This window comes from Myxocyprinus asiaticus, chromosome 6 (genome assembly GCF_019703515.2).
Source record: "Myxocyprinus asiaticus isolate MX2 ecotype Aquarium Trade chromosome 6, UBuf_Myxa_2, whole genome shotgun sequence".
In the NCBI taxonomy this organism is placed as follows: domain Eukaryota; kingdom Metazoa; phylum Chordata; class Actinopteri; order Cypriniformes; family Catostomidae; genus Myxocyprinus; species Myxocyprinus asiaticus.
This window is the reverse complement of record NC_059349.1, coordinates 1,877,844-1,903,464: the sequence shown is the minus strand read 5'-3', so window position 1 is coordinate 1,903,464 and position 25,621 is coordinate 1,877,844. Positions and strand designations below refer to the sequence as shown.

Genomic DNA, 25,621 nt, shown 5'->3' with positions numbered 1-25,621 from the left:
GAAAAGAGCTCACAAAAATGTCTCATGTATTTCTCCTAGACAACAATGAGGTCTGTGTGAAACCAAAACGAGATTATGGCTTATTTCTCCTGTTTCTCGTTTTTTTCTCCTGAAGAAAAAGCTACACAAAATCTCAAATTAGCCTCCTTTTTAGTTTCAAAATAGATCTCCTCAAGCTCTAATATAATTCTCAGATTTTCTCAAGTTTGGTGCCTCTTTTTGATCTCAGGCAGAGAAACCAGAGAGCTCTCTCTATGAACTCAATCTATTCTCATCCCAGTCTAATTCATGCATCTCATGCTGAGCTCAGATAGAGCAAATAAAGAGCTCTCCACAAGCACTCTCTGAATTGTCATTGTTTTTTTTGTTTTTTTTAAATAAACTCAAATACATGGCCCTCATTGTAATGGTTTTATATGCTTGTCCATGACAAAAACAAAGCTCCAAGACATTTTAGACAGATGTTTTGATATTTACATGGTGAGAATTGGGGTTACATAATGCAGACAAAAACAAATATAACAATATTTTCACAGGATATTTCAACATCAATAATCTAACTTTAATAATTTAAGTAATAATCTATTACTTGCTCTTAAATAGGACATACACATGGAAAACTGCTTATTAGTAACGAGGATAACCAGTTAGAGTATATCATTAATATCACTCAGCTCCAAGTGTCTTTCAAGTTTATAAAATGATCACTTTAATGTAATGCAGCCATTTAGACAAGGACAAGACAGCATTTTAGCTGTATCAAAGCAAAACTGCCAAAATCACAGAACAGACTCATAACTGGTGTAGGTAAGTGTAGTATATTCAGATGTTTTTATCTTAAGCAGGGCCCAAAAGTGACCTTTTAGTGTGACAATAGATATGCCCATATGAAAAGACCACTGTGAGATCACTAGTATTTGTTTCGGTATGGCATCACAATACAAACTATGTAATATCTGTCCATCAACTTAGACTTCTAATTTTCCATAAGAAATGTTAACTAGTTGTAAAAATCATGGGCTCTTCTGTTCAGAATATGACCTCTTCTTTGACTTATGTTCAGTCCCTTTCAAGTCTGTTGGGGAAACGTGCAACAAACACAATACCAGGCATTGAGGACAAATCAATAAACATCAACTTTCCCAAAATATTTGAAGTGCAACTACTGTCCTTTTTACTGGAACTTCTAGTAAGCTCACAATGTGAAAACATGTCCCATCTGTCAGAGAATCCTGTAGAAGATTTATGCCTGCAACTGAGAATTCATTCACAAATGCAAATTTGGTCTCATTTTGACATTCACTGGTTTCTTTGTAAGGGCACAGTAACTCAATCTGGCCATATTTGATCTGCATCCCATCACAAAATAACACTGTATAATTGTTCCTTCGTTTAGCTTTGACATACTGCTTTGAAGTGTAAACAGTTTTCCCTATTTGAGCTCTGTTATATGCCTTCACAACATTATTATGTAATCTCTGACCAAGAAACTGTTCCACAAGAGACTTATCATCAGCTTCAAGACATAGACTCAATGATGACCCAATCATTGCCACAGTGCTGACAACATTACTTGCTTGATAACTACTGTCACTTGTCATTCTGGCCAAGAACTCGGAGGCTGCAGTGTTCAGCTTTATGTTTTGTGTGATGCTAGGGAGACACTGTATAATCTTTACAGCATTCACCATTTGGACAGGTATATTTTGGGTCCCATGTATAAGACGAAGTAAGTGCCCATTTTTGTCTTCAAAGTGAAAGCAAGAGTGTGTCCACAGAGGTCCAAGACTTCTTACACTATCTGCTAGATGAACAAGCAAGTGCATATTGACTGTCATGTATCGTTCACCATAAAGGCCACTCATTTGAGAACAGAAATTCCAGAGAAGTTTTTCAGCATGATCTATTTGTGCAGGCGTTATTGACTCCATCAGAAGAATGAAAATAGCCTCACTAAGGAGCAGGAAGTGGTTATAGTATAGGCCTGCAAGGATGCCCCGGAATACAACTGGCCCAAAAAACAATAAAATGGACCGATACTCAGACGCTTTAAAGAACATTCTGTGAGAAGCCACAGAGCGAGGGAATCTAATAAAAAATGGTGGCTGTATTTCTTTCATCCGTTTGTCTACTTCACTGATTGACCTGACCATACTAAAAGCGCATCGGGAAAACTCTGTGGAAAACCACAAAAACATCAACAGACGCATGACCCCCAGTAGTACAGAGTGCATGTAGTCTATGCCGGTACCCAAGACCAAATCATAGTTTTTTAGTCTGCTGAGACAGGTAGGGCCTTTCACCCCATGTACAATGCTTTTGGAATCATAGGCCAACTTAGCATTATCTACAAACCCCTTGTGGCTACGAGGGGGGCCTTTTGAATCTGCCTCCTGAAAAAGAAAGGCATGGACATGACCTCTCTCTCCTGTCTTTACTGTTTGACCAGGCTGTTCACACTTCAGACACCCAAACTGTCCATTGAACTGAACAGAATTAAGGACTAATGCTTTTGCTGGTAAATCACATGTTCCAGCAATGGTAAAAACTCTGCATATAAAAGGTTCTTGAGCTCCTGCAAACTGAACAGAAATTCCATCTCTTTCAATTTTGTTCAAAGTGTCACACAGTGGTTCAAGGAATGTCAACATTGATGGCTTTGAGTCCCCAAACCAAAGACCTGCAAATATCATGTTTTCACGTTTTGTGCGTTGAACAAAACTTAACTCATTTATGACACAATAAAAAGGCCAAACAGAAAACTTTGAAGACTTGAAAATGGGTATGCCATCTGTGTTCCAAGTTAAAGAAATGTTTCTCGGATCACTGAGAGGCCCATTGCAAGTTGTTAATTTCTGATAAACTTCTCCATCGTATATTTCCTCGATACTGTCATGACACGTTTTCTGTCTATTAAACCTGAACTTTAGTTTTTCCTCAAAACCTTCCTTAGCAAACAATGACTTCAACTGTGCTTCAATAGGAACCTCAATGAAATAGGAAGTTGAGCCCTCGATCAACACATTTGCTTCACAGGATTTACAGTGGGTGTCTGTACGCTCAACAGACATAAGGCATGCACTGCAATATTTGTGCAAAAGTAGAGAAGAGGAAGAGGAGTTATCAAAAAATTGTTTGAATTTCTGTAAATTCTGAAGACATTCGGTCTGGATGTCAGAGGGGCAGTGCAGAGTGATTAGTGTGAGCAAGTCACTTAGCGCTTTTCCTGTTATTTTGTGTCTGTTTGCAAATGTCATTATGAGTAGAAGGCTCTCTGCAACAGAAATTGGTGCATTTTTGTAAAGTAAACTATCTCCAGTGTTTGTTGAGTTTTTGAGTCCTGTTCCCTCCTCTATGTTTAGCTCTACACTGTCCTCAAATGATAGGTCATCATCAAATGTCAAGTTATCATCTGAAGTCCCCTCCTCAACAAATTGATCAATCAATGTATCTATGTAAAAAGACAGTTCACTCTCTGATTCTGCATTAAGGCCAGTGTGATGCATCACTGTTGTGTGTTCATAATACTGGGACAATGTATGATTGGAGTTACAGATGTCACAGGAATTCATGATTGATGGGTTTTCCAGATTAACAAAATCCTCAGCTTCCAGAGTAGCAGAATAAGGTACTTCTCCAGTGCAGCAGTCAACTGGCCTCCACATTGATTCTAGAAACAAAAAAGTTGTAATACATTTTACAGATTTGTTGTCTTGTTGTAATCAGTCACGTACACAAAATGTTGAAAAGCAGCATTGGTGAGTTTGAGCTCACTAGTCTACTTGTGTTTATTTTCCATAGTAATTCTGTCAGTCTAAACACATTACCAGTTACTAGACATCAAAGTGTCAGAGTAACCTGCGCTGCCATTTAAAGCTTGGCAAACCAATTAACGTATGCAAGTCTCACATCAGTAACAGTGTTTTATTGGATACATTCACTTTTCTTTGAAATTAACACTACTACTGATCACAATTTAAAGCTCTATAACATGGGATTTCTTACATTGCCACTATATGAATAGACCAGATGCTATCTTTGAAACATCTGAATATTTATTATACAGTTATATGAATACAGTGCAAATGACATTATGGTAGCCCAGTAAGCATGCCAGCCAACTGTGCAGACACACCTGGATGGATACAGGGACATAGCACCTTCCTACACATTTCAGCTTTCAGATAAGTGTGCTGCTGTCCGAGTGGCAGTTCACTTCACATGCTTTGGAGGAGGTATGTGGTTTCCCTTGCCCTCTCCAGCCAATTCTTTGTTTTTACAGTCAACCAAAATATTCAGTGCTGACATTGGAAGTAGTTTGAGGGAATATGGCAATATACCATATTCATTTTCCTAATTAGTATGGAACCAAAATCCTTTGTGTGGAAAACTTATTATGCTTCATTACTCTATGGAGTTAGATGTTTTACATTTTTGAACAGTTGTTACCTGTGTTCTCCACTCCTTGTGTGTCCAGCTGAAAATAGAGAGAAATAATAGCTACCATACTTAAACCATAATGCATATTAATGGGATGTGCAAAATATTAGGAAAACCTTTCAGTATAACGCAGTACAGTTCAACAGCATCACAAATTACAGACTACAAAATGAACATTAAATCAATAAAACTGAATATTATAATCCCCATGAAGGAGGCTTTATTGAAGGGCTGTTGGATTATACCGCATTATTTTTATACAAGTGTACTTTATAAATTGGCAAGTAAATTAATATTATTAGTAAACAGTCATTTCAAACAAAACCAATTTCTTAGGTATATAAAAGTATTCAGCAATGCTGTCAGAAGCAAAGGAGCTGCTGAAATGTGGCTGGGAGAAGAACATAACAGCTGTGCATATAACAACAAAAACATCTGAAATTTTCTCACCTTTCTTCTGTATCTTTTGCAAGTACTTTGCTGGCTCTTGACTTTTCTCCTCCAGCGTGAGTCGTACCTCTGAGCCACTGTCAAATTTAGTAAGCGTCAGCTTTTGCGTTTGCCTGAAAAAATGTAAACAGATACAAAATAACCTCTCTGAGTACAAATAAGCATTTGAAAACTGAATAAATATCAATCATATAATCAAAATCAAAATACTTCTCTCTCTTCCAGTTACATTACATTTCCAACTGCAACTAATTCATGGACCATACTATAGTAAGGCTACAAAGGAAAAAACAGCATAAGGTGTGGGGCCACCACATGCTGCTAGAACAGCTTCACCTTGACATTGATTCTCCAAGTCTCTGAACTGTACTGGAGGGATGAACACCATTCTGCCAAAAGATATTCATTCATTTGGTGTTTTGATGGTGATGATGTAGGCGGAGAGCACTGTCTAACCTGTCAGTCCAAAATCTCCCATAGGTGTTCAACTGGGTTGAGATCTGGTGACTGTGAACTCATCAAACCATTCAGTGACCCCTTGTGCCCTATGGATAGGGGTCTTGTCATCCTGGAAGAGACCACTCCCATCAGGATAGAAATGTTTCATCGTAGGATAAATGTGATCACTCAGAGCAACTTTGTATTGATTTGCAGTAACCTCTTCCTCTAAGGGGACAAGAGGACCCAAAACATGCCAGCTCCCCAGAGCCAGCTGACCCCTGTTGTAGGGGTGTAGCATTCATGCCTCTCCTGTTCTCTTGGTGAACGCCACAGATTACCTCAGCCACTTGTCGTGAATATGTAGAGGGATGGCTCATCTGACCATATTACTTTTTTCCACATCTTTGTAGACCAGTGTCATTCTATCACTCTCTACACAGATCTTTTGGTTTTCATCCCTTCACTTCGAGAACTGGAGAATAGTATGTCAAGGCCCACTGAAGCTGTTCTGGTGGCCTGTGGTGCCCTTGCTAAGACACTAAATGTTGGTTTTTCCTTAAAAAAAATTATCTATCTGTATGTGTGTGTAACACATAGAGCTAGGTTGTGTAATAAAGACCCCACTACCATCAAACACACACATGTAACTTCTATGGAAGAGCAATATTCATGCTTGACTGGTGTCAGAAATGGAGCTGAAACAACGGTGACACTAGTGATGACAGAAAAGGCACACTCTTACACAGTTAATACATACCAGTTGGTTTTACAACTTTTTGCGTACACTGGTGCACATGATTATGATATAAATGTATCTCCTGACTGAAGAGTGTTACAGTAATAGGACAATTGTACATTTGTCCAACTTTTCCTATTAAAAAAACAATTAAGATGAAGATGAAGCATATAATCATAATAAAAAAAATCACAGTTGTAACATATGATAGCACACTTCGGAACTGTGCACTGATTTCACAAAAAAAAAAAAAGCATTAGAACTGTTACTGGCATAGCATAATCACTAATTTCTTTCAAAAGCCAGCAAAGTCCATATGGCCAAAGTCCAGTTTATTATAGACAGTGGCATTTTGAGGATGAAGAAGAATTCCTGGCTTAACACTTCTGATAGTGTGAATAAACAATTTTGATAAACCTATTATAAAGAGTATAGAATAAAAAATGTCATTATTAGTTAACTATATTAACCTTTTATTTTTATAAGTTTTAGCCGATATGCCTGTTCACATATAATCTTTTCACTGATTCAAACTTCCCAACAACAGATTTTTCCTACTTCTGAGTACAATCAAATGCAGAATAACTACACTTGATTAGTATTATTGAATCATTTACTCTTTGGTAAAAGTAATAACAAGCTTTATCCACTTACCGGTTTCGGAGGTTGAACAAATTTAGCGCAAAAAGATGTGAACTGTTAACCAGCATTAGGACATTTCATTGGACAAGAGCTCTGCCTGCATCGTGATTGGTTAATCTAAAGGTTGGGCTGATTAATGTACGGGGAACACAGGGAGCGCAAAAGCGGCCGAGAGCAACGGAGAACCACGGGGCCTCACAAAAGAAGGTAAGTTTAATCTTTGTTAAATTTAATTTTGTAACATTTAGATGGTATATATTTGGGTTCTGAAACTTTTTGAAGAATCTGGTCCACATATACTGCTTATAATAAGGTTAGCTAGCCTTAAACCTTGACCATATGTGGCTATGAACTTGTAAATGTTAGCTAACTATTACTGCAGCATGATAGGGTTAAAACGTTATAGATCAGTGGTTAAAATCCACGGGAAAGCCCGCGACCTCGGCCGAATTACTCTCTTTCAGAGGGTGTAGGGGGCTCAGCTTTTAAGCTACAGGTCCAAGGTAACCTCTAAAACCTCACTGAGGATGCCGGTGAAGATACCTATCAAATGAAAGTAGATGACACAGGTTGTCGGGGGCTAAATAGTGCACCAAAGTTAGGCTACTTTGGCGATGGAAAAACTGGCATTGTCATTTTCAAATGGGTGAAAATGTGTTTTATGATGACTCTTTATGTTAAAATGCAGTATGGGCAAAAACTGCTTTTTTCATTTACATGTGCTGTACATTTATGTATTTTACAGAATGGAATGCCAAGCGGGAAATTTTGAAAAAGAGATGCCAAAAAGAGATGCCCAAAAGAGCACGTATCCCAACGAAGAAGATGAGATTTTATGAACCAGACCCTGGCTCACCCAAAGATGACCAGGATGGTAACTGAATCATTGTCATTTTACTGCACATCTTTTTAATTTGATGTTATTCTTTAAATAAATGTTTCTTAATTTTAACTATTGTTTTGGATGATATTATAATAACAAAAATCTACACAAAATGATATTTAGTTTCTAGGGTTAGGGTCGCAGTGGACTGAGTGCACTCTACCTGGTAGCCTAAATGAATTATAAAAAAAAAACGTAAAAAGCTACTTCATTTGCAGCATATTAAACCATTTTAAACTAATTATTAAATACTGAAATAATAACAACAGGCCTAGAACCAACCACTGTGCACTTGCCCATACTCATGAGTTTTGGCCCATAATAAAACACAACTCCATAGTCATTGTGTTGTTTGATGACAGAAAAGGACAGAACTATATCTCAGAGAAGGACATTAAAAAAAGAGATGCAGCTGCTCAGAAATTCTATAACCTCCAATCACTGCCTCAAGCTGTTCAGTCCACCTCTGCACAGCAATACCCAAAAACTGTAGAGCGCAGTGTCCCTCTACCTACCCAGTCATCTCCACTTCCCAGGCCACAGTACCAGCCTCCACCTACCCGGTCATCTCCACCTCCCGGGCTACAGTGCCAGCCACCACCTAACCAGTCTTCGTCACCTACCAAGCCACAGTATCACCCTCTATCCACCCAGCCTCTCCACCAGAATCCACCCACTCCGCCGCCAATCCCACTTTGCTACAGCCATCCTCAGTATCCACAGCATCACCAGCCCCGCACTATACAGCTCATGCCTCCAGACCAATTGCAACAGCTGCCTGTTTTGGTGGATTTGGATCAGCAACGGAAATCAACAACCCCAAATAACATAACAGCCAAAGAAAGCTTTCTTAGTATGTTGTACAGTCGCACTATACCTAAAAGATCATCTCCTGTTCGGAGTCATGCTAGTATGTCTGAAAATGAGAGTTGTTCATCAAGCTAAGGCTCATCTGCATATTGTATCATTGAGCGTGATCCACTACCAGAATATGGAGAACCACGTGTGCGAGCTGAATCAAGAGAAGGCAGAGCATGGAAGCCATGCAAGGCATGTCAGGCAGAGGTGGCAAAATTAATGGAGGAGAAGGGGAAACTGGAGGATGTGCTGTGTAGTATCAGTAAGTAAATTTTTTTCTGTTGTGTATTTATGTTGCTTTAGGTCGCTTTGTTCCTTCAGCACCTTTTTTCTTTGCACAATTCACTTAAGGAACCTGAAGTGCTACTCAATACACAAGCACTGTAAAATAAGAAATAATTAATAATTGTGGAACATTAGATTGTAATTATGTTTTCTATCTATATTATATCTAGGGGTGTCAGTGTTAACCCTACGTTCACACTGCCAGTGATTTTGTAGCTCATTGTAGCCAAGTCGCTCTGTAGCTGTCGCTGAAGGGCTCCCTTGTGCGCTCACTGCTCGCTCAAACTCCAGCGACAATCATGAAGTAAAATGACAGCAAACCTAAACGCACTTGGGGTGCATTCCCACAAAATATAAACATTTAGGAGGGAATGTTTGTATATTAGTAGTAGGATCTTTTCAAACTCGGGTTGCCTATTCCTCCATGGATCATATAGAGGGGCTATATATTCGCTTAAAAGCTAAAAAGCACTATGCCAAGTCAATGATGTGTCAATGTCAAGAAGCATTTTACATTGTTATGCATGTTATAAATCCTTGATCTCAACAATCTCGCAAATCTATGCATTCATTTTAAGAATTATGTCTATGATGCCAGGGAGACTGATATCTAGCAGGTTAAATATCTTGACCAGTCAGTGACTCCAAATCGTGTAGTGTGAGGTGTTGAGACTGACAATGACAGCAGTGACGGCCTACAGCCAATGAGAACATTAGTTTCTAACAGAATAAATTGTCATATAGTTTCTTTTATAATAAACTGTCATAGACTACACACAAGCTTTTCAGTTGTTTCTAACAAAAACAAAGTAATAACAATAACGAGCAGGCAGCTACCTACTTTATTGCAAATTTATTTATTTACATCTAACACCCTCTGCAGAACAGACAATCCGGTGCGCGTCTTCCTAGCCATGCTCGCCAACATATTTTTTGTTTTTGTTGTTTTTTCGCTGCAAATCAGCGCATAAACACCATAGGCCTCTAACTTCTTGCTGGCATCCATTTTTGGAAACGTAACTTCTCACGTGTGTTTGCGTGACTAAACGTAGTTTGGGGAATCGTCTGCAAGTCCTCGTGAAAAATCTTGTAATGTGTGACCCCCTGTCATGTAGTGTGAAACAACTTCAAGATATCCGATCGCAAGAGAAACAGTCGTGCAGTACAGCGATCTGATGACTTTGAAAGTCGTATAGTGTGAACTCAGCATTAGCGATCAGGAAGCACAGTGTCAGCATTGTCGAAGTCCTTAAGACTGAAGCCCCGCCTTGATGAGAGTTCTGACATATTGCATTGCCATTTGAATTTTTACACAAAAGAGCGTCTAAAAATTCAAATGGCAATTCGTTAGACTGGGGGCCCTGTTTCACTGGCAAAATGCATTTCCATTTGAATAAAGAGGCCAAAAAACTCTGCAAAGTCTGCAATTCATTATGCCAATGCCAAATTAATATAGATTATAATATAGATTCTCATTGAGAAATCATAAAAATTTAGCTGAGATGTTATAATTTCCTCTAATCATTTTGTCATGCATTTCTTCATTCCAACAACACACTGTTTTAACTCCCCCCAAAAATACAAGTAAATAAAGTATTTTACACTTGTGATTAATCACAGCCTATTATTGTGATTAACTGTATTAAAAAATTTTTTTATCAATTATATCATATTCTTTTTTTAAGCTTTACTAAATTTTGTGCCATAAATTAATTGTACACATTTGGGAGTTACTGAATGCTTAAGCTAAAAGTTAAAAGCCATAAACAAATTAACTACTTAGTAAATATATTTTATGCCATGAAATCTTTGGATATTTTAGAAGTTGTTCCTTCCTTTTCTTGATTTCTTAAACATTGCTATATTCCTGTAAAGTAATAATTCATCTTCTGTGTTACAGGTGGTGAACAACTTGAGACATTAAGGTGCTTTCTGGATAAAGTTGAACAGATACAACCTCAGGCTGGTGTTATGGCTACAAAAAGCAGATCTGGGAAACAAGTGCTGTATCCAGATAGTGGCCTCTTCCTGTCCTCAACCCGCTTGGCTACAATCCATGCAGAGGCAAGGAAGGACTGCCTTCGCTTATTCCATCTTCTTTTTGACGAATTCTTCAGTGCAGAGGAGTGCCAAAATGCGGTGGCATTTGGGAAACACGGAAAGGTGCCTGAAGGGAAAGCAGTCCTGGACAAGTCCAAAGTAGATGGGATTCTAAGTAAGTACATTGCATATTTTGTAGATCAGTGTTGTTTTGTAGATCCGTGTTTTGTGTGTGCGTGTGTTTATTCACCCAGTTGGACTTTTTCATGTTTTGTTTTACAACATTTTATTATTAATTATTTCCCCATGCATCAGAATAGTTGGTGATTAATTCAATAGTTGACAACTTATTAATAGTTGTAGCTCTTACTATAAACATGAGTTTTTTTTTTGTTTTTGTTTTTTTCATTACTTTTTTAATATAACTTTTTCAAACTAAAGAAGCACAAATTTCCTTCAGTTTTTGTTTTTCTCCTAAATGTCATAGTGCTATCTACCCAAATTTGGTCATAGTTTCTGAGGTGTTTGGACACTGTATAATGGGATTTGTAGCTATATCTAATGTTATGATCGTTTTTGTGTCTTTACATTTCTTTATGTGTAACTTTACTGCCACTGTAAAATACATGCATAGTACATACATACACTATAAAACACATAAATATGCCTGTAGTAATAAGGCCAACCCATGGTTGAAAGGTGATATAGCAGTTGTTTAATTTTTGTTTTGTAGTGGTACCTTGCATTTGTTTGCGAGGGGGATGAATTAAATCAGACAAAACCCAAATATCACTCAATATATAGGCATCCACATTGTCTGCAGCTGTCAACTTCATTGAAAACTTTCCTGAAACTGCACATTCTGCTAATAAACATCAGTCACACAAATGCAATAAACAAACTGCTCCAAATAGACAAACAAAAGCCTCAAAGTTATCAATGTGGCAGAATGTTTGATTCACCAGTATATGGAAAGGAGAAATGGAGGGGCTTTGTGTGTTTACAGATGTTTGTGGTTCCGGCATCAATTGATGTTGATGACTATTTCCCTGGTAACAATTTAGTAATTATTTTCTACACCACTGTTTCTGTATGTAAGGGGAATTCATCTATAATTTGTGCATTCTTTTATTCTTGCAGCCTACATCATGTGCTGTGGCACACTGGATGGATGGACACCAGTTGAGAAAACTAAGGTCAAAAAAGCCTTGATAAACAAATGCTGCACGAGGGCCGCAAAGACTATAAATTCTTGAATGTGGCACACCGGAGGGATGGACATTTGTTGAGATGACCATGGTCAAAAAAGACTGTAAGTTGCAGAATACTGTGTGTTGTGCAGCTGTGCTGAATACTGTTACACTGTTCTAAATACATAGTCATAGTGAGAAGATGCACATTTATAGTTCAGATTTTCTAAATGATGAATAGGACAAGTTCTTGCTGTCTTACAAGTTTTAACCTGTTATTACACAGCTAACTAAAATACTAGATTGTGATTTGGGTTTTTATTTTTGTTTTTTTATATATATATATACAATTGAACAAGCTTGGGCCTCATATTCCACACTCAAAACCAATAGGGTGTAGCATACTGCAAAAACGTATATTTGTATATTTTCTATATCTCAGTTTTTCAGATCTCAATTTACCAGTCTATTTATGTTCCATCACTCATCTATTGTCACAAGATGAGATAGATGGGGACTAGCTTGTTCAGGACAGCCAGCACCAGTTATTGTACCTTAAATGCAATCTGAAGTCACTTATTTCTGAATGTCATTATTCTGCTTGTTCTGTTCAAAACAAATCACTAATACGCAGAGCAATGCTGTATCTTGTGTAGGGTAAACTTGGCCATTTTAATAAAGGGTTCATTTGTTTCAGAATTTGTGAAAGTGTCCTTGATTTATTTACACATATATATATATATAAAATGCATGACTCACATATTGCTCCATAGTAGCTCTAGTACTGCTCATTTTCTTCTCCTAAGGAGAAAAAAATGAGCCATTAATGAGACTGGGCAAGATATCTCCCTCAAGTCTCAACTATGACTGCTGCTGCTAAATGCTCTGTCTCACCTATTTCTCCTAGTGAATTTTAGGAGCAACGTATTAGAAACATGTCAGACAACACTGAAACTAAAACGAGGCTGAAATGAGAATCACAATTTTGTCTCCTGAGCTTTAGAAGATCAACCACTGAGCAATACAATTTTCCTCTGAGAATTCATCTGTTAGTTTATTTCTTTCCTCTGTATATCTGTTACACTGTATTAATACATGTTCCACTGTTTCTCTAACTCCACACCAATTACATAATCCTGTAAGATGTTTTCCTATTATATACATTGTTGAGTTAAGTCCTGTATGTCCCAGTCTGAGTCTAGATAAAATACAGTCTTTTTTCTCCTCCCACCTGAATTCCTTCCTCTTCCTACTAATGGTTGTATTAAATGTAGATGCCTACCCTTTTGTTCATTATCCCAATAAAATTGCCATTTATGATTTAACTGCTTTTTTATTATTGATTTGAGTTCTGATTTACTATACATTACATACATGTCTATATTTTCCTTGCCATAACTTGTTTTGCTAATTTATCTGCTTCCTCGTTCCCTGATACTCCAATATGTGCAGGAACCCATAAAAACTGAACTGTCTTATTTGTCTGCTGCATTATATAACATCTGAAGAATCTCCATCAATATATCTTGTCTAGTTTCAGACTGTTGAGCTTCCAGACTTAACAGGGCAGAGCCTGAATCTGAACATATGAGAGTTTCGTTTAATCCCATATATTTTATTTGTTCATTGCTAGCAAAAATGCTAGTAATTCTCCTGTAAACACTGAAACTTGATCTGATATCCTTTTTACTTCTGCCTCTTTCAATCTTGGGATAATGTATGATACACCCACCTGACCTTTCCCTGGATCTTTAGATGCATCTGTAAAAACCTGTATATAACTTTCATACTTAGTCCATATATACTTCTTTGTTAATTCTGCCTCTAATGCATTTATACCCTTATCTTGTCTTGCTTCCAATAGGAATAAATCAGCGTTTGGCTGTGGCAAGATCCATAGAGTTATTGATGGTAATATTACCTCTGGGGTAACATTATACTCGTTTAATTTCATATCCTGCAATAAATCCTTAATAATTCTCCAGCCAAAACTATAAATTTTCCCTTTCCCATATTCCCAACATGCCTCTAGTACCTTTTTTGCAGGGTGATTATCCTTCTGACCTTTTAAGTTTGCCAGTATGTTAATATCAGTTGCTTCCTCCTTAAGTGGAATGGCATCTCTCCCATCTCCACCTTTAATGCTGGTACCGGAGAAGAAGGATAAGCTCCACAACAAAGAGCTCCATCATCTGCAAACAACGATTTTCCTATATTAATATCTATTGTTGCAAATACGTCATTAATCATAATAGTAAATAACAATGGACTTATGACACTACCCTGTGGGGTCCCATTCTCAATCAGACCTTTTTCTGATATATATTCTCCAATCTTCACTTTTATATTTCTTTCTATTATATAATCCAATTATATAACCTACCACCTATTCCAATCTGATCTAATTTTATCAGCAAACTTCCTTCCATAACATATCATAAGCCTTTTCAATATCAAAGAAAATTGCTACTACTGTTTCTTTATTTATCAGGGCTTTCCTTATATCCGATTCCAAACTCACTACTGAATCCATTGTTCCCCTTCCGCATCTAAATCCACTTTGATATGGAGAAAAGAACTTAATTTTCTCCAAATGATACATTAGCCGGTCAGTAATAATTTTTTCCATTAATTTACATAAATGTGTAGTTAAAGCTATTGGTCTGTAATTTAGAGGTACATTTGGATCTTTACCTGGTTTCTTTATATGAATAATTCAAGCTTCCTTCCAACTCTGAGGTAAAATCCCTTCTTCCCATATTCTGTTAAAAAACATTAATATTACTCCAAGTGATTCTTCACTTAACTTTTTTAACATAATATAACTTATTTCATCTTGTCCTGGAGTTGTTACCTTCATTTTTTTTAATGCTCGTTTTAATTCAGGGAATGAAAACAGAACATCCAATAAACCATCCATTGCCCTCCTCCTTTCCAATATATATGGATGTTTTCCTAGCAGCTTCTCCCTCATTTCCTTACTCTCCTTTGTCAAGTTATCTGAACTATTTATTTTAAAAACTCTTTTCAGAACATTTCTGCTTTTTCTTTGTCACTTATTGCATTTTCCTTTTCCATACTTAAAACTGGATATTCATATTCTCTCCTAATTCCACTCATCTTTTTAATCATGCTCCACAACTGGAATACTTTTACCAATTTCTTCACAAAATGATCTCCAATACTCTCTCTTTACTTCCCTTATAATATTCCTTGTTTCTGCCTGAGTTTTCTTATATATTTTCATATGTTCCCAATTATGTGTTTTCTTCAGTATTTTAAATGCTTTCCTTTTCTTTCTGACTGCTTATTCTACACTTCTCATTCCACCATGGAACTATTTTCTCCACTCTATTTCCTTTACTTTTTGGGATACATTCTTTTGCAGCATTCTGTATCACTGAAACTAATTCTATATTTATCCTTTCAATATCTTTTCCTTCATGAATCTTGATCATTTTCATTCCTTCCTCACTCATTATTTTATATTTTTCCCAGTTAGCTTTCTCAAACTTCCATTTTCCTGTATTTCCTCATTTTTCCCTCCTTAAGTCATTATTTACAATTGTACTTATTATAGGAAAATTATCACTACCAACTGTACATTTCTTTAATACTTCCCAATTTATTACTCCTAATGTATTTGAAACAATTGTTAAATCTATTGCTGATTCACTTCCTGAATTAACATCCATTTGTGTGGAGTTTCCATCATTTAAGCAAACAAAGATTTCCCTTTCCACCAGCTCTTCAATAACCTGACCGTTTGTGTCTGTCGTTATTCCTCCCCATAAATTATTATGGGCATTAAAATCCCCACACCATATCACCCTTTCACCACTTAGGCATTTTATTTCTTCCATACTCTCCTGTATTAACCTGTTACATGGATTATAAAAGTTTATTATGACATAATTCTTCTTTTCAATCCATATTTCCACTACTATATATTCTCCAAAATTCTATAAGGCATTCCCCTTTTTTTAAAATGTTACACACCACCTTTACCTTCCTCCTTATCTCTTCCCACACTTATATATCCTTTTAAAACAAAATCTAATCTAGGATTCAGCCATGACTCTTGAATGCATATTATGTCTGGCTTTTCTTTCATTTGGTTTATGTACCCTTTAAATTCTTGACCACTAGCGCAAAGGCTTCTGGCATTCCATTGTAAGAAAATTAACATAAACAATACTAACCAACACATGTCTCCTGATTTGACTGAGATTCTGTATTAAGACTTTTCCTTATATCTTCCCATTTCAATCCTTTTATCTCTAGAAATCTCTCTGCCGCTTTAACAATTATTTGGATCTGTTCCGTTCTTCTTTCCATTTGTGCAGTACAGTTAATCACTTCTACCATGAAGAGCACAAAGTTTTTTTTGTTTACTATCATTGTGTCTTCTGATAATCTACCCTCACCAATTACTCTTCCTGTTCCTTCAATCCCTTTACCATGCTCCATTCTTTCTTTTCCACTCTGCTTATTCCTAGTATTTACTACTTTCACTACTTCAGCATACGTTAGGTTATTTTAGATTTTTTTTCTGTTGTACTTCCATTGCCCTTTTCCTCGCCTCACAACCTCTGTATGCCGCATTATGACTACCTCTGAAATTGCAACATTTCAATCCTACTCCTTCCTCACACTTCCCAAACTCATGCTCCCCTCCACATTGTACACATCTTATTTTATTATTAACAGTTTTATTGATCCCATATAACATATATAAAAATAATAAAAATAAAAAAATATTTAGAATCACATTATATTATTTACAACCCTTCCTCCTGAACATTAACCCCCCCACCCAACACAAACAGATACCCCAGTGGTCAAACATAATTGACAAAGCCACACAAAAAGACAATAAAACAGTAGAAAATATTTAGAAATATATAATGGAAAGTATACGTTCAAAAACAAAAAGGCTACAACACACACATTTAAAACAACACGTCTCCCTCCACTGCCCCACCCCGAGAGCCCTCCAAAAAGGCCAAATAGCCGCCCCACCTCCTGATGAACATATCCATGTTGCCTAGCCTTCTATATGATAACTCTTCCACTACCCTGCCCATCTCCTTGTACCACTCACAAAACGAGGGGGCTCCAGCTGACTTCCATCCTCTAAGGATAACCTGTCTGCCTATCATAACACCAGCCAGGATCTAATTCTTCATGTACTTATCCCCTACATCAATGACCGCCCCATCTCTGCCCTAAAATTCTGGAATTTTAACACATCCCCAAAAGACATGGGTTGTGTCTCCGACTTCTGATTGACATCGCCAGCAGGTGGGTGTGTCTTTAAGATCAAGCCTTTGCACTCTAGAGGGGGTCCAGTAGACTCTATGTAAAATCTTTAATTGCATAAGGTGAACCCTTGCATCTCTAGATGCAGATTTTACGTTTTTTAGAATCCTAGCCCACACTCCCTCCTCCAATGCCAAGTTTAGATCTTTCTCCCAAAATCTCTTAAGAGAAGTTGAAGTTCCGTCCCCCACACTCTGAATTAGCAGGGAGTAATACATTGATGCCTCATGACCTTTTCCAAAAGCAGTAATCACCACTCCCAGAGTATCTGCCGCTTTAGGGGGGTGTAAACCACTCCCAAAAACAGTACAGAGTAGGTGGCACAGCTGTAAATACTTATAGAACTGAGATCTAGGAATCCCAAAAAGTTGAACCAAATTTTGAAAGGATCTCAACACTCCATTCTCATATAGGTCACCGAGTATAGTAACCCCCCTCCCAATCCACTCTGACCAGCAAAAAGGGGACTTGTTGATGCATAATTTGGGGTTCAGCCATATGCTCGAGGCAACATTTAAAAAAGTGTCCGAATTAAACAGTCTGGACACTTTTGTCCATACCGAGTTCAAGTGCGAGATAACGGGATGTAACTTAGCTTCTCTGATTAATTTGATAGAGAGTCTCTGCAATGGTGAAATAGAGGCAAGAACTTCCTGTTCTATACAGAACCAGGGAGGGGCTCTCTCAGGTGGAAGCGACCAATGAGCCAAATGCCTAAGACCAAAAGCATAATAATAAAATAAAATCTTGGGTAGGCCTAGCCCACCTTTGTCGATTGGCCTATGTAACTTATTGAAATGTAATTTGGGATGCTTACCAATCCAAAGGAAGGACTTCGCTATGCTATCAAATTGCTTGAAAAAAGAGAGGGGGACATCTACAGGGAGAGACCGCAGCAAGTAAATGAATTTTGGAATACAATTAATTTTAATAACATTAACTTTCCTAATCATAGATAAATGTAATGAAGCCCACCTGTCCACCTCTCTCAAAAACCGTTTTATTAAGGGGTCAAAATTAACTCCTTAAATTAATTGAAATTAATGCCTTGTTTGGGCCACTGGAAAGTGCCTGGCTGGAAAGCCATTACTGGGCAGTACGTGGTCAGAGCCAAAGCTTTGGATTTAGACCAATTGACTCTTATCCTGAAAACTTAGAAAAGGAATTAATAATTCTGTGGTGGCAAGGCACAGATCTAGTGGGGTCAGAGATGAATAATAAAATATAATCTGCATAGAGCAAAAGCTAATGCGCCATTCCTCCCGCCACCACCCCTGGAAAATTATTCCTTTCTTATCGCGGCTGCTAATGGTTCCAGGGCAAGACAGAACAATAATGGGGGAAGAGGGCAACCCTGCTGAGTGCCCCAATTTAGAGTAAAATAATCTGAAATTAGTCCATTTGTTTGTACCGCCGCTACTGGGTGTCTATAAAGTAACTTAATCCATCCAATAAAAGTATTCCCAAACAATAATCCCATTCTACCATATCAAACGCCTCTTCGGCATCAAGTGAGATGGCAGCGACCGGAGTCTGATCATTCGCTACTGACCACATGATATTGATGAAATTCCTAATGTTATCAGAAGAGCTATGGCACCGAATAATCCCCACCTGATCTATATGTATAAGCGATGTCATAACTTTACTTAATCGGTTAGCCAAAATTTTTGACAAACTTTTTACATCTAGTTGAATCAGGGAAATTGGACAGTAACTTTTACACTCGCTTGGATCTTTGTCCTTTTTAAGAATCAGACTGATCCAGGCTTGCGTCATGGTTGGAGGATGCTTTCCATTCTTTAATGATTCCGTATCAACATCTAACAAAAGTGGAACGAGTTCTGTAGCATAAGATAAAAAAAATTCAGCGGCAAAACCATCTGGCCCCGGAGCTTTGCCTGTAGGAAAGGCCTTAATTACCTCGTCAAGCTCCTCCAAGGTTATCTTAAAATCAAGAGAATTTTTTTGCTCTGTGGTCAGTTTAGGGAGTTTTAATGGTTCCACAAAGTCTCTAATATCCACACCAGTAGACGAAGACGTGGAACTATAGAGATCAAGATAGAATTCTTTAAAAGCATTATTAATATCTATGGCTGAGATAAATATTTCACCACCAGCAGATTTCATTGAGGGAATGGTAGAAAAAGACTCTCTCTGCTTTATATACAGTGGATCCGGAAAGTATTCACAGCACTTCACTTTTTCCACATTTTGTTATGTTACTGCCTTATTCCAAAATGGATTAAATTCATTATTTTCCTCTAAATTCTACAAACAATACCCCATAATGACAACGTGAAAGAAGTTTGTTTGAAATCTTTGTAAATTTATTAAAAATAAAAAACGAAAAAAATCACATGTACATAAGTATTCACAGCCTTTGCCATGACACTCAAAATTGAGCTCAAGTGCATCCTGTTTCCACTGATCATCCTTGAGATGTTTCTACAACTTGATTGGAGTCCACCTGTGGTAAATTCAGTTGATTGGACATGATTTGGAAAGGCACACACCTGTCTATATAAGGTCCCACAGTGCATGTCAGAGCACAAACCAAGTTATGAAGTCCAAGGAATTGTCTGTAGACCTCCGAGACAGGATTGTATCAAGGCACAGATCTGGGGAAGGGTACAGAAAAATGTCTGCAGCATTGAAGGTCCCAGTGAGCACATTGGCCTTCATCATCCATCACATATACATAAGTATTCACAGCCTTTGCTCAATACTTTGTTGAAGCACCTTTGGCACCAATTACAGCCTCAAGTCTTTTTGAGTATGATGCTAAAAGCTTGGCACACCTATTTTTGGGCAGTTTCTCCCATTCTTCTTTGCAGGACCTCTCAAGCTCAATCAGGTTGGATGGGGAGTGGCGGTGCACAGCCATTTTCAGATCTCTCCAGAGATGTTCAATCGCGTTCAAGTCTGGGCTCTGGCTGGGCCACTCAAGGACATTCACAGAGTTGTCCCAGAGCCACTCTTTTGTTATCTTGGCTGTGAAGATGAACCTTCGCCCCAGTCTGAGGTCCAGAGCGCTCTGGAGCAGGTTTTCATCAAGGATGTCTCTGTACATTGCTGCATTCATCTTTCCCTCGATCCTGACTAGTCTCCCAGTTCCTGCCGCTGAAAAACATCCCCACAGCATGATGCTGCCACCACCATGCTTCACTGTAGGGATGGTATTGGCCAGGTGAGCGGTGCCTGGTTTCCTCCAGACATGACGCTTGCCATTCAGGCCAAAGAGTTCAATCTTTGTTTCTCATGGCCTGAGAGTCTTTCAGGTGCCTTTTGGCAAACTCCAGGTGGGCTGTCATGTGCCTTTTACTGAAGAGTGGCTTCCATCTGGCCACTCTACCATACAGGCCTGATTGGTGGAGTGCTGCAGAGATGGTTGTTCTTCTGGAAGATTCTCCTCTTTCCACAGAGAAATGCTGAAGCTCTGTCAGAGTGACCATCGGGTTCTTGGTCACCTCCCTGACTAAGGCCCTTCTCCCCCGATTGCTCAGTTTGGCCAGGCGGCCAGCTCTATGAAGAGTCCTGGTGGTTCCAAACTTCCATTTACGGATGATGGAGGCCACTGTGCTCATTGGGACCTTCAATGCTGCAGACATTTTTCTGTACCCTTCCCCAGATCTGTGCTCGATACAATCCTGTCTTGGAGATCTACAGACAATTCCTTGGACTTCATAACTTGGTTTGTGCTCTGACATGCACTGTTAACTGTGGGACCTTATATAGACCGGTGTGTGCCTTGCCAATTCATGTCCAATCAACTGAATTTACCACAGGTGGACTCCAATCAAGTTGTAGAAACATCTCAAGGATGATCACTGGAAACGGGATGCACCTGAGCTCAATTTTGAGTGTCATGGCAAAGGCTGTGAATACTTATGTACATGTGTTTTTTTTTTTTTTTCGTTTTTTATTTTTAATAAATTTGCAAAGATTTCAAACGAACTTCTTTCACGTTGTCATTATGAGGTATTGTTTGTAGAATTGAGGAAAATAATGAATTTAATCAATTTTGGAATAAGGCTGTAACATAACAAAATGTGGAAAAAGTGAAGCACTGTGAATACTTTCCAGATGCACTGTATCTAGCCAAAAGCTTCCCTGCTTTGTCCCCCAACTCAAAATATGACTTGCCCTGAATAACCAAAACTCCACTTTCCGTGACAAAATAGCATTATATCTGTATTTCAATCGTGTCAATTCTCTGAGGCCATTAGACGACATTCGGCGCTTTAGCTCTGCCTCGGCACTTTTAATATTTCCTTCCAACTCCACGAGTTCTCGTGCTTTGGATTTTTTGGTGAATGAGGAATACTGTATGATCCGACCCCTAAGAATCACCTTAAGTGCCTCCCAGGCCACGCCCACAGAGGATACTGAGGACCAGTTGGTCGCCATATAAACATTGATTTCAGTCTTTAATATTTGTTGGAAATCAGCATTTTGCAAAAGGGATACATTAAAGCGCCAGCTGTATGATTTCTTTTTCTCTGTATGTGGCAACATCTTTAAACTCACCAGGGCATGATCTGAGACTGATGAACAACAGATGAAATGAGGGACTTATATATATATATATACATCTATTCTAGAATAAATCTTATGAAATGATGAAAAAAAATGTATAGTTCCTACCAGATGGGTTCAAAAGTCGCCAGATATCAGCAAGACCAAGATTTTTACACATCCTGTGAAGTGTCACTGTTGCTCTAGGGGGCTTACACACTTTTGCTTCACTATGATCAAGAACTGAGTCCATCAAAAGATTAAAGTCATTAAAGGTGTGTTCCTCCACAATACAAATTCCAGCTGATATAAAGCCGTTCAGTTTCCTCGGACAGATAAACAAGTATTCAGTGAACCAGCTGTTATGAGTGCAGCAAATGAAGTAATCATTCCAATGTCGTGCAGAAATACTCCACAAAAACAAACTCCAGCCAACAGGAGGCATAAGCACAAAGAATGAACAGATTCATCCACAACTGTCCCGAAGAGTGTTATTCCACAAAACAATCTCCAGCCGCTAGGCGGAACCAGCCAAAAAAAACACAAAAAAAAACAGGCGTCCCGGTTTCTCGAATGGTCAATTGTGTATTAATCACACGGAGGCTGCATAAACAAAATACATCATGAGGAATATTTAATTGATAATATCCATCCTAAATGATGACCTGCCAGATCTTATGCTTGCAAGTGCTGAGTAGCTATCAGATGCAATGACGGTGTAATTTATTTCCTTCTCCTCTATCCACTGCAGGGCCAATAATATTGCCAATAGCTCTGTGGCATATACTGACAAATGGTCAGTTACCCTTTCTTAATATAAGACTCACTCATTGGGATGTATACTGCTGCACCTGCACACCCTGTATCAGCATCTTTGGAGCCATCTGTGAATAAAAACACTGATTCTGAAAAATGCTTCTCAAAATAATTCTGGACAATATACCACACTGGAAGTTGTTTAGATTTGTCCTTCAATTCCTGCTGTATATTGAGATCAACAATTGGCAAGGGGAATAACCAGGGAGGAATGGAAGAAATTGAGACTGTGTGGCTGTACTTTAATTGGTGTAACCCTAGGTTTCCTGCCTTCGCATCACCTATCCACCCAAACTTGTAAAATGTGTTTCATTATATTCCCAGCAGTCTTTCAAAACACTTTTGACAGGATGTGTATCACATTGTCCCTGGAGATTAACCCAGTATGCCAGCATTAACTTCACTCTTCTGATCCTTAAAGGCATTTCTCCCATTTCCACCTGCATCGCTGATACTGGAGATGTTTTGAATGATCCACTACAGATTCTCAGGGCCTTGGCTTGTAACACATCTAATTTCTTGAGGTTTGACTCTGCTGCTGACACATAAGCTACACATCCATAATCAAAGACAGATTTCATGAGTGCCCAGTATATATTTTGCAGAGATGCTTTACTTGCTCCCCATTCCTGTCCTGACAAACCTTTTTATATTTATTCTCAACTTTATCCAGATTAATTTTCCATGTAAGCTTTTCATCAAACCAAACCCCAAGAAACCTAACAGCTTTTACTTGCTCAAGAGGTTGCTCATACAATTTTAAGGAGATGGGTGCGATTTTATGTCGCCTTGAGAAACAAATTACCTGAGTTTTTGCTACATATAATTTGAATCCCCATTTATTAGTCCATTTTTCCACTTCAAATATTGCAGCTTGTATTTTCTTATTGACATAAGATACACTATATTGCCAAAAGTATTCGCTCACCCATCCAAATAATTGAATTCAGGTGTTCCAATCACTTCCATGGCCACAGGTGTATAAAATGAAGCACCTAGGCATGCAGCCTGCTTCTACAAACATTTGTGAAAGAATGGGCCGCTCTCAGGAGCTCAGTGAATTCCAGCATGGTACTGTGATAGGATGCCACCTGTGCAACAAGTCCAGTCGTGAAATTTCCTCGCTACTAAATATTCCACAGTCAACTGTCAGTGGTATTATAACAAAGTAGAAGCGATTGGGAATGACAGCAACTCAGCCACGAAGTGGTAGGCCACGTAAAATGACAGAGCGGGGTCAGCGGATGCTGAGGCGCATAGTGCGCAGAGGTCACCAACTTTCTGCAGAGTCAATCGCTACAGACCTCCAAAGTTCATGTGGCCTTCAGATTAGCTCAAGAACAGTGCATAGAGAGCTTCATGGAATGGGTTTCCATGGCTGAGCGGCTGCATCCAAGCCATACATCACCAAGTGCAATGCAAAGCGTCAGATGCAGTGGTGTAAAGCATGCTGCCACTGGACTCTAGAGCAGTGGAGACGCGTTCTCTGGACTGACGAATCACTCTTCTCCATCTGGCAATCTGATGGACGAGTTTGGATTTGGCGGTTGCCAGGAGAACGGTACTTGTCTGACTGCATTGTGCCAACTGTGAAGTTTGGTGGAGGGGGGATTATGGTATGGGGTTGTTTTTCAGGAGCTGGGCTTGGCCCCTTAGTTCCAGTGAAAGGAACTCTGAATGCTTCAGCATACCAAGAGATTTTGGACAATTCCATGCTCCCAACTTTGTGGGAACAGTTTGGGGATGGCCCCTTCCTGTTCCAACATGACTGAGCACCAGTGCACAAAGCAAGGTCCATAAAGACATGAATGAGCGAGTTTGGTGTGGAAGAACTTGACTGGCCTGCACAGAGTCCTGACCTCAACCCGATAGAGCACCTTTGGGATGAATTAGAGCGAAGACTGCGAGCCAGGCCTTCTCGTCCAACATCAGTGTCTGACCTCACAAATGCGCTTCTGGAAGAATGGTCAAAATTTCCCATAAACACACTCCTAAACCTTGTGGAAAGCCTTCCCAGAAGAGTTGAAGCTGTTATAGCTGCAAAGGGTGGGCCGACGTCATATTAAACCCTATGGATTAAGAATGGGATGTCACTTAAATTCATATGCGTCTAAAGGCAGATGAGAGAATACTTTTGGCAATATACTGTATATTGCAGCCTCTAAACCACAAAGCCCTGCCATCTGCATACAAAGATTTTCCAATGTTTTGTTCAACCTGAGAGAAAATGTCATTAATCATTATGTTGAATAATAACAGACTACATACACTACCTTGTGGAGTTCCATTCTCCACCGTATATACTCTGGAATATGCTTCACCTACTCTCCCTTGTATTTTCCTGTCAAACAAAAAGTCCAGAACCCAATTATATGTTCTACTGCCAATTCCTAATGACTTTAACTTAATAAGTAACCCTTCTTTCCAGAGCATATCATATGCTTTTTCCACATCAAAGAAGACAGCTATCACTACTTCTTTTGTTAGTCTGTGCTTTCCTGATGTCTGATTCTAAGCACAATACAGAGTACATTGTATTCCAATCCTTACGGAGACAAAAGAGCTTTACTTTCTAGGAAGTATGTTAATCTCTCTGTGACCATTTGTTCCATGATTTTACATAAATGGGATGTTAATGCAATAGATCTGTAGCTAGAAGGGTCTGATGGGTCTTTCCCTGGTTTAAGAATGGGTACTATTCTTGCTTGTTTCCACACTGAAGGAAGTTCAGGGGAACACGTGATGCCATGCGAGAAGCAGACGTGTGAATCAAGAGCTCTGCACACTTTGCTATTTTTTAAAATTATTTTCATGTTATAATCCAGTGAGATTCGATACACCCAATTACATATTTGCTCTTTGAGGTAAACATGGCAAATAAATCAAAATCCATAGACTCTGGAGACATTAAAAGACACTTACCTGCTCAAGCTGACACCCCCGAACAGGCCGCGAGCCAAGGACTCGATTTGGAAGGCACGTCGGGAGAAGAAATTCAGT

At 38.6% G+C, this 25,621-nt stretch overlaps 1 protein-coding gene across 1 annotated transcript in view; it reads right to left on the bottom strand.

The window, feature by feature from the left end:
- Nucleotides 1-428: 428 nt before the first annotated feature.
- The window catches only part of LOC127442861 (uncharacterized), a 42,604-nt gene continuing 17,411 nt past the window's right edge, over nt 429-25,621 (bottom strand). The window contains exons 3-4 of the mRNA XM_051701136.1: nt 4,891-5,003; nt 429-3,670 (exon numbers count right to left, since the gene is read on the bottom strand). Of these exons, the coding sequence (XP_051557096.1) occupies nt 1,134-3,665 (2,532 nt within the window). The 5' untranslated portion in view covers nt 3,666-3,670; nt 4,891-5,003 and the 3' untranslated portion in view covers nt 429-1,133. The remainder of the gene's footprint in view (nt 3,671-4,890; nt 5,004-25,621) is intronic.